The 10,499-nt window shown below is 32.9% G+C and overlaps 1 protein-coding gene across 1 annotated transcript; it reads left to right on the top strand.

Moving 5' to 3' along the window:
* The first annotated feature begins 69 nt into the window (after positions 1-69).
* lins1 (lines homolog 1) lies at positions 70-10,024 on the top strand. Its single transcript, XM_073835566.1, has 7 exons — positions 70-203; positions 1,981-2,280; positions 3,333-3,422; positions 3,611-3,755; positions 5,113-5,682; positions 7,264-7,450; positions 9,400-10,024. The coding sequence occupies exons 2-7, from the start codon at positions 1,990-1,992 to the stop codon at positions 9,989-9,991; spliced, it is 1,875 nt and encodes a 624-aa protein (XP_073691667.1). The 5' UTR covers positions 70-203; positions 1,981-1,989; the 3' UTR covers positions 9,992-10,024.
* Positions 10,025-10,499: the final 475 nt, after the last annotated feature.

Here is a 10,499-nt window from a genome sequence, read left to right as displayed (position 1 = left end):
TTATGGAGGAGGTTGTTCCTTTTAGAGAAGAGGATTTTGTGTCATATTTGAAGAAATAATCCACCGGGATTTGAAATGAGTAGTCCTAAAAGCTCTTATTTATGAACTTGTCGTCAGCGATGTGAATCGTAGAGATTGATGCAGTGGCTTCTCGGGGAAATTATGAAGGATATCGAGAAAATTGGAAATGCATCATAGATCATGTAAGCAATGAAGATGCTGTCAGCAAATGTACACAAATGTCCTTAATAAGTACTTTATTTTCGGTAATTGTGAGTGTGTGTGTTTGTGTACGCTACCATTCAAAATGTTTTTTTTTTTTTTTTAAAGAAGTTTCTTTTGCTCACCAAGCCTGCATTTATTTGATCCAAAGTACAGTAAAAATTCTGAAATATTTTTACTATTTAATATAACTGCTTTCTATTTGAATGTATTTAAAAATGTAATTTATTTCTGTGATCAAAGCTGAATTTTCAGCATCGTTACTCTAATCTTCAGTGTCACATGATCCTTCAGAAATCATTCTTATATGCTAATTTGCCGTTTTTTAATTAATTATTTATTATTATCAGTATTTAAAACAATTTAAAATATTTTTTCAGGATTCTTTGATGGATAGAAACAACAAACGATCAGCATTTATCTGAAATAAAAAGCTTGTGTGTCATTATACATTATACCATTCCAAACCTTGGAGTTTATTTATAAATTATATATAAAAATGAATGCTTTTATTTAGCAAGGATGCTTTAAATTGATCAAAAGTGATGATTAAGGCATTTATAATGTTACAAAAGATGTTTATTTCAGATAAATGCTGTTCTTCTGAACGTTCTATTTATAAAAGAAACCTGAAATAATTCTACTCAGCTGTTTTCAACATAATCATTCATAATAAATGTTTCTTGAGGAGCAAATCAGTATATTAGAATGATTTCTGAAGGATCGTGTGACACTGAAGACTGGAGTAACGATGCTGAAAATTCAGCTTTGATCACAGGAATAAATTACCTTTTAAAATATATTCAAATAGAAATCAGTTATTTAAAATAGTTAAAATATTTTACAATTTTACTGTTTTTGCTGTACTTAGGATTAAATATATACAGGCTTGGTGAGCAGAAGAGGCTTCTTTAAAAAATATAAAAAAAAAAATTGACTGGTAGTGTACATAAATAAATACTTTGCAAAATTTGTACTTTATAGTAATTTGTACTTTAATGCTAGTAATTAATTACACAAGGAACTGATAATATTTTCCAGACAATTTAATTTAAACTTAAAAGTACAAAGCTTTGCATTTCGAATTGATTCATTCATGTTTTTATTTTTAATCATTTTTAATATAACCATAATAACAAACTGCTGCTTATTTAATATTTTTACTCATTCAGGAAGGATTTCAATATACATTTCAGTCTAACTACATTTGTGACCCTGGACCAGTCGTAAGGGTACATTTTTTTTTCCATTGATGTATAGTTTGTTAGGACAGGACAATATTTGGCCGAGATACAACTATTTAAAAATCTGGAATCTGTGGGTACAATATTGAGAAAATCGCCTTTAAAGTTGTCCAAATAAAGTTCTAAGCAATGCATATTACTAATCAAAAATTACGTTTTGATATATTTACGGTATGAAATTGACAAAATATCTTCATGGAACATGATCTTTACTTAATATCCTAATGATTTTTGACAGAAGTAATATCGGTCATTGCTACAAATATACCCGTGCTACCAGTGCTAAGACTGTTTTTGTGGTCCAGGGTCACATTTGTCAAAATCAAAACTGTGAATAACAGGTATACCATTTATAATTGCAACAGCCCTAGAAATTAGACTTTTGTAGCCATTCAGAAACACTCTCTGCCTGAATATATCACAGTCCCATATCTGCAGTTTTTTTTTTTTTCGTTTAAACAACTTTCAAGCTAGATTAACTGGTTATCATTCTTTTGAACCTTTATTTTCACAGTGTTCCATCATGGATGCCTCAGGATTGGATTTCCAAGGCATTTTCAGACTGTTACGTGCAGGATCTGCTCCCAGCCTGAGCAGTGAAGATCTGGCCAGCAGAATCTCATCATGTGTTAGTCAAACAGCAAACACTCCTGTGCCGTCTGTCACACACACAGACCTCATGTGCTTGTGTCTCACACTTACTGAAAGCATCATTAGCAGACTGACGGCACAGAGTCTGCAACAAGATGCAACGGTATTCTATGAAGATGTGACAAGGAGGCTGTTTGGAGAAATGAATCTGATGTCAATACTGGTATGTTAATATCAATATAAGCCTATTTTTAGAACAGGCTAAAAGATTGTGATATTATTTCTGTAACAAATAAGCACATTTATTTCACAAAATTCCTTATATTGCAGAAGGTTCAAACACTCATTGATGCTCCAGAAGGAAAAACAATTTTTTTAAACTTTTGAACAGAATGAAGATGTGTGCATTTGTCTTATTTTGCTTAAATATCATATTTTTTATTTAGTATTGCCCTTCAGAAGCTGCGGAAGATACTTACATGTTTCCCAGAAGACAAATTAAGTGAAATTTAATTATGCATCGGCTCTTAATGCATGGTTTTTCCTTGTGGAGCATCAGCGAGTGTTTGAACCTTCAGTAATAGTTGCATATGAGTCCCTCAGTTGTTCTCAGTGTGAAAAGATGGATCTCAAAATCATACAGTCATTGTTGGAAAGGGTTCACATACATAAAAATGCTAAAAAAACAAACAAAAAACAAACAGAATTTGTGGTACCTGAAGGATTTTTCTGAAGAACAGCGGGCAGTTTAACTGTTCAATACAAACAAGGGACTCATGAGCAACTGTCACTAAACAAAACCAAACCTACAAAAACACAGCTGTGGATCTTTCAGGTAAAATCACAGTATTAAGAATCAAGGGGATGTAAACTTTTGAACACTATTATTTTCTCTTGTGTACTATATGTAAACAACTTTTATGTGAAATATCTTATTTAGGTCAGTACTAAATAAACAATAACATGCATTTTGTATGATCCCTCTTATTTTGGTAAAATAATTGTAAACTTTTGACTTCAACTGTATATAATTATTTTTAAAATATTTATATGAAAGTTAATATATAGACACATACATTTAATTATTTTAACTATAAATATTATATTCAATAATAATAATTTTTTCAAATATTTTTATTTCATAAAAAAAAAAAACTCCACACTGAAAATAATGGAAATTGCACAAAAAACATTCAAATGAAATAATGAATATGCCACAGTGCAAAAATGCTAACAGTTAATTTACTTTATGTAATATATGTTTTCTTGATGCAGGTCTCCCTCACCAGATCTCAAGACCAACTGGTGACCCATTTATCGGCAAAGTGCATGTCTGTTTATGCCATCAATGACATTCGCAACACTGTAAGTATTGGTGCCGTACATTAACTTCCAACATGTGCTATTATACATTTTACAGGCATTTAGACATACAAATCATATAGTAATCCATCTCAGTATTGTAAGGTTTTGATTTTTTCTCAGTTTTTCTTGTCTGATTTGTCTTTTTCAAGCATTCTGGGTTGACTAAGTGCTGTAAATGTTGATTTTAGGGAGGCAGCAGCTGGATGTGGACATACGCATATGCTGAAGTGTTTGAGAAATCAGCGTCTAGAAGTGAACTGGACTCCTGTCTGTGGTCACTGACCGCTGTAATTAAAGGAGTGCTGAAAGGAGACACAGGCCCGAATCAGAGAGGTACTTTAAAGAGTTTCACACATAGACAGATGATTCAGACTCTGTTGCTTTATTATGCTTATGTAACTTTTCTATAGTTGAATTAGGTAGAATCTTATACAAGGGCTGCGTCTCATTCTGGAGGCTGAATATGTCATCGGGGCATTCTCATTTAAGAAAAATAAATTGCAAAATAAAAAAAGATTACAGTATTTTGCACCTTACAAGGTGTAACAGACAATTTTATTATGCTTACTTTTATTAAATAAGACATCCTTGATGACATATGCAGCCTCTGAAATGAGACACAGTGAAGGTTTTATCTGAAGTGGAGAGAGAGGCAGGACCCTTAAGAGAAATTTGGGATAATTGAATGAATATGTAAAACAGTAATTACAATGTACAGTGTGTGCATAATTATTAGGCACGTTGATATTCCGGTTATATTTTTTCTGGTTATAATTTTTAGTCTTGCTGAGATCGACGTAAAATAAACTCCCAAAACTTACCGCCAGATTCTGGAAGATAAATTCTTGAAAAAAGTGCTACAAGAGGATGTGATGCTGGTTCTTCAAGAGTCACTCTCAACTTATCAGTCTTTAATGCCTATAAAAATGTCTTCATGTTTTTCACAACACTTCAGCATGTTATTCTTACTACATGAAGGTCATTTTTTAGATTTTTTTTAACCCAAGCAAAGACTCTGAGAACCTGACACATTGCACTTCTGGAGACTCCAGGTAGGTTGCAAGTAAAAAAATGAAAAAATTATGGCACTGGAGACAAAATGGTTTCTGATGGTCTCACACTGAATTCTTCTCCTTAATTCTTAATTCTTAATTCTTTTGCAGTTAACATGTGTCTTTTCTTTTCCACCTGTTTTTTCTGACCCAATGAGCATTTCGCTGTCCAATGGTCATGCCTTAACGTTGCAAATTCTAGTACTGCATTAGTATTACGTCCTTCTCATGTGCATTTAATAATTTTTGACTTTTCAGTCTGAGGTAAATCTCTATTTCTTTCCCATTTTATCTGTAAAAAAAATTACCTTAATAATTATGCACACCAGTTTTTCACCTCCAGCCTTCATGAACAATTGTATATCAATTATAAATGATTAAATACAAAATTAATAGTAGTTTTTGATGTGGTTTGGAATTGGTAAAATGTGCTTGGAAAAAAATAAATAATAATATGCATACACTGTATTTTTTGAAGCAATATAAAAAAAAATAAAAAATGCAAAACTGGGATGAGTTTAAATTGTTACCATAAATATTAAACAGGTGTGGATTTACATTAGACTAAAACAACCAAACTTTGCCTTCTTTTTTTAAAGGACATGATCTGTTTTATTTGCCTGTTTGTCTTCCCATAGATGTTTTGACAAAGCTTCTGTCTGGATTGGATTCGTCCATTGCTTTCTTGTACACAAACCTGCTGACTCCAGACACACCGGACCCTTACAAAAGAGAACCAGTGAATTTTTCTAAAACCATGTGTGCATTCTTTGACCTCCTTGAGGTCCTCAGCTCTGCCCGGCTCAGATACGGAGTGTGTTCTTCAGTTCAGAGACTCATATTCGTTGAGTCACGAGCGCTGCTTCACGTCATTAGAGCTGACATGGAGTATTTCGTGAAGAAACGAGCGCTGCTTCTTCTGAAGAAAAGTCTTCTGCGGAGAGCCGGGGAAGACTGGGCTTCAGCTGAAGTTCAGAGTGAAGATCACAGCCTGACAGAGGACATGCTGATCATGGCAGATGGTGTGTTAAAGGAAGTCACTGCAGGCTGGCTGATGGAAGTCCCTGTGAAAGCACAAGCTAGTTTCTTTGGTGGGAACTGTGAGGCGAGTCTCGGCGGGACGCAGAAGGATGATGTGATTCTGAGAGCTGTGAGCCTGATTTTGCTGAAGTCACTAGAAATAAACATTCAGTCCCCACGATGCAAAGGTAACTTTCATTCTAAAGTTCAGTAGTTTTCACAGTATCATACCAATACTAATACTACCAGGGACTTTTTGCCTACTGTTTTCAGACATGCAGTTGAGGTCAAAAATGTACATCCCCCTTTCAGAATCTGTAAAATGTTCATTATTTTGCTAAAATAAAAGGGATCATACAAAATGCATGTTATTTTTTGTTTAGTACTGACTTAATATTTCACATAAAAGACGTTTACATATAGTCCACAAGAGAGAATAATAGTTGAATTTATAAAAATGACCCTGTTCAAAAGTTTACATACACTTGATTCTTAATACTGTGTTGTTACCTGAATGATCCACAGCTGTTTTTTGTTTCGTGATAGTTGTTCATGAGTCCCTTGTTTGTCCTGAACAGTTAAACTGCCTACTGTTTTTCAGAAAAATCCAGAAAAATATGTGTACATTTTTCCTATTTTGCCTAAATATCATATTTTTTCATTTGCACTGCTTTTCTTACTTTGAGTTTTTGCCTTGTTTCCAGCCAAAATATCTAAAATTTCTTAAATCAAGAAGGATTTTCTAGACAAGTATTAAAAAGTATTTTAAAAAGTATTAAAAAATATTGTCTTCTTTTCGAAAAAAGAAGTCAAAATTATGTGAGTATGTGAGCAAGCAAAATAATCTTATTTCAAGCAGAAAACTAGATTTTTTGCTTACCCCATTGGCAGATTATTTACCTTGTTTCAAGCAAAAACTCACTTAATTTTGACTTTTTTCTGAAAACAAGACAATAATTTTTACTTGTCTAGAAAATCCTTCTTGATTTATACAATTTTAGATATTTTGGCTGGAAACAAGACAAAAAATCTAATTAAGAAAAGCATTTTTTTTTCCAGAGGCTACAGAAGATTCCCATTACATGTTTCCCAGAAGACAAAGTAAGTAAAATTTCAAAAATCTTCACCCTGATCTTCAAAAACTGTTTTCACCCTCGGCTCTTAATGCATTTTTTTTCCTTCTGGAGCATCAGTGAGTGTTTGAACCTTCTGTAATAGTTGCATATGAGTCCCTCAGTTGTCCTCAGTGTGAAAAGATGGATGTTAAAATCATACAGTCATTGTCGGAAAGGGTTCAAATACACAAAAATGCTGAAAAACCAAAGATTTTTCTGAAGAAAAGGGGACAGTTTAACTGTTCAGGACAAACAAGGGACTCATGAACAACTATCACTGAACAAACAAACAACCAAAACCCAGGTAACAACACAGTATTAAGAATCAAGTGTATGTAAACTTTTGAACAGGGTCATTTTTTTTATCAATTCAATTATTATTTTGTCTTGTGGACTATATGTAAACATATTTTATGTGAAATATCTTAAACAGCTCAGTACTAAATAAACAATAACAGGCATTTTTTATGATTCACCTTATTTTTCAGATTTCAGATGCAGCTTTTGTTTTGGTATAGGACATGTTGAAATCATAAATTGAACTTTCTAGTGCTTCACCACTTCTCATAAATAATGAAAGATGCCATTTAATGATGTTCAACAGCAGAGGGCGACGTATCCCTTCATAACAAACGTCTTTCCTGTGTTTTTCAGGATCTCAGAGTGACATTGACATCTGTGGGTATTTAACAGAGCTCATGTCGTTCCTCCAGCATCATGGGTCTCTGGTGTCTCCAGACGCTCACAGCTGCTCCTGGGTGTCTGTAGTATTTGCTGAACAGGATGACGACATGATGGAATCAGCCAAGACTTTGATTGGCCTGTATTTATATCAGAAAAGGTTTGGAATCAGTTTTATACATCCTGTTATATGGAACTGTACCAATATCTGTATTTTGTCCGATTGATTTGGGTATTTCTGTGGCCAGTGCTGTTCAAAAGTTTGGGATCAGTGACTACTTTTTTGTTCATCAAGGCTGCATTTATTTGATTAAAATACAGAAAAAAAAACTGTAATATTGTGAAATATTATTGCAATTTGAATTAGGTGTTTTCTATTTTAATATACTTTAAAATAGAATTTATTCCTGTGATGCAAACTGATACTTTTTTCAGGATTTTTGATGAATAAACTTTAAAAAGAACAGCATTGACTTGAAATAGAAATCTACACTACTGTTCAAAGTTTGGGGTCAGGCTTTTTTTTTCTATTTTTGTTTGAAAGAAATTAATACTTTTATGCAGCAAGCATGTTAAATTTAGTAAAAAGTGATAGTAAAGATTTCTATTTTGAATAAATGCTGTTCTTTTTAACTTTTTATTCAAAGAATCCTGAAAAAAATAATCACAGGTTACGAAAAAATATTAAGCAGCACAACCGTTCCAACATTAATAATTTCTGAAGGATTGTGTGACAATGTAGAGTAATGATGCTGAAAATTCAGCTTTGCATCACAGAAATAAATTATATTTTAAAGTATATTGAAATAGAAAAATGTTATTTTAAATTGCAATAATATTTCATAATATTATTTATTTTTCTGTATTTTTCATCAAATAAATGTAACTTTGATGAGCAAAAGAGAGTATTTTTATTTTATTTTTTTTAACATTACAAATCGTACTTATCCCAAACTTTTGAACCGCAGTGTACACGACATTGCTGAAATTAAGTTTACATTTACAGTAGTTTACAATATTTACTCAAAATAGGCTCAAATGTTACCTGATAATATGTCAAGTGTATTAAAATAAGAATAAGAAGTCTCTTCTGCTCACCAAGGCTGCATTTATTTGATGAAAAATACAGTGAAAACTGTAAAATTGTGAAATATTACAATTTGAAATAACAGTTTTTTTATTTGAATATATGTTAATATGTAATTTCTGTGATGCAAAGCTGCATTTTCAGCATTTCAGCATTACTTGATCCTTGATGTTTTGCCTCTTAAGAAACATTTCTGATTATAATGGATGTTGAAAACATTGTACTGTTTTATATTTTGGTGGAAACCATGATACATTTTTCTTTAGGATTCATTGATGAATAGAAAGTTGTAAAGAACCGTATTTATTTGATATGATATATGTATATGTGACCCTGGACCCTAGCCAAAAATACATTGCATGGGTCAAAATTTTTGTTTTTTCTTTTATGCCAAAAATCATTAAGAAATTAAGTAAAGTTCATGTTCCATGAAGATGTTTTGTAAAATTCCTAGTGTAAACATATCAAAATGTAATTTTTGATTAGTAATATGCATTGTAAAGCACCTAATTTGGACAACTTTAAAGGTGATTTTCTCAGTCTTTTTGATTTTTTTTGCATCCTCAGATTTCTGATTTCAAATAGATGTATCTCAGCCAAATATTGTCCTATCATAATAAACCATACATCAATAGAAAGCTTATTTATTGAGCTTTCATCTGATGTATATATCTCAGTTTTGTCAAATTTAACCTTATGACTGGTTTTGTGGTCCAGGGTCACATATATTTTTTTTTACCATTTAAATGTATTTATTGTGTATTTATAAATGTATTTACTGTGACTTTTGATCAATCAAATGCATCCCTGTTAAATAGAAGTATTAATTTTTCTAAACAGTTTACAAAAAAGTACATTTCAAAATATATACCTAAACTTAACTACTACCTTCCTAACTATTAATAAGCAGCACATTGGGAGTTTATTGAGGGGAAACTCTTAGTTACTAGTTACTATTGAATATGTCTTCCCTAATAAATAAAACTAAGTTCATGACAAATATTCCTTCCTTTTCTTCACAGGTTGAGCTCCTCGGTATCCAAGGTTTGTGTCTGGGGTTGTAACCCTCACTGTCATTTCATACTCCTGCTCCGCTCCCTTTCCTTCGACCACAGCGTGCTTCTTGACTTCCTCATCTCCTCCGAGACGTGTTTCCTGGAATACTGCGTTCGCTATTTGAAGCTTCTTCGTGAGGACCGGATAGCCTTCTGTAGGTCTTGCCGTCATATTGAAGATTGTGATGGTGCTGGAGGAGGAACCAATCCCTCTGTTCAAGCTTCTTTAGAAACACTATGTGTTGTTCCCTGCACTGAATCATCAACAGGTAACAATGTCCCACGACTGGTTGATTACGGGAGCTCAGACGAATCAGAGGAGGAGCATGTTTCTGATAGGAACACTAAGGTAGACTGTAGTAGGACATCTGTGATGGAGCTGGAACAAATTCGGAGTGAACATGCATCTGATTCTCTGTTGGGTAAAGTGTTTGTGTGTCTTATGGATTTGAGGACTGCTGTAACCAGACTACATGACAGAGGTCTCTTCCCATACAACCCTACCTCACTATTAAAACTGTTAAACAGCATCGAACACCAGAGAAACATGGTTAGTTAGCTTTGACTTTAAAACTAATGAATAAGGATTAAATAAAACTGATCAAAAATATCAATCTGTTATGACCTGCTCAATGAATGTAGTGAATGAACATCACTGTCACGTCACCAAACGAACAAATAACTTTTGCATCAAAATTAATGTTATAGAGCAGTGGTTCTCAACTCCAGTCCTCGAGGCCCACTGCTCTGCACATTTTGTATGTTTCTGAATCTGACACACTCAGTTCAGTTCATGGATCTTTGTCCTAATGAGCTGATGATCTGAATCAGGTGTGTTAAATGAAGGAGACACACAAAATGTGCAGAGCAGTGGGCCTCGAGGCTTGGAGTTGAGAATCACTGTTATAGAGGAACGTATTAAATATAAAAAAGATCAAATGATCAAATACAACATGCAGTGTTGGATTTGATAGATAAAAATACAATGAAATTATGAAATATGACATGGCGTGTTCAAAAATTAAGCATTAAATGAATTCATTTTTTTCATGTAAAATGGAAAATTT

This window comes from Garra rufa, chromosome 3 (assembly GCF_049309525.1).
Source record: "Garra rufa chromosome 3, GarRuf1.0, whole genome shotgun sequence".
In the NCBI taxonomy this organism is placed as follows: domain Eukaryota; kingdom Metazoa; phylum Chordata; class Actinopteri; order Cypriniformes; family Cyprinidae; genus Garra; species Garra rufa.
The sequence above is the reverse complement of the archived record's forward strand: the minus strand, read 5'-3'. Positions and strand labels throughout refer to the sequence as shown.

Coding starts and splice junctions, on each gene's coding strand:
- lins1 (XM_073835566.1), top strand. CDS start 1,990: ATGGATGCCTCAGGATTGGATTTCCAAGGCATTTTCAGACTGTTACGT. Junction 2,281..3,332: donor TGAATCTGATGTCAATACTG/GTATGTTAATAT, acceptor TTCTTGATGCAG/GTCTCCCTCACCAGATCTCA. Junction 7,451..9,399: donor CTGTATTTATATCAGAAAAG/GTTTGGAATCAG, acceptor TTTTCTTCACAG/GTTGAGCTCCTCGGTATCCA.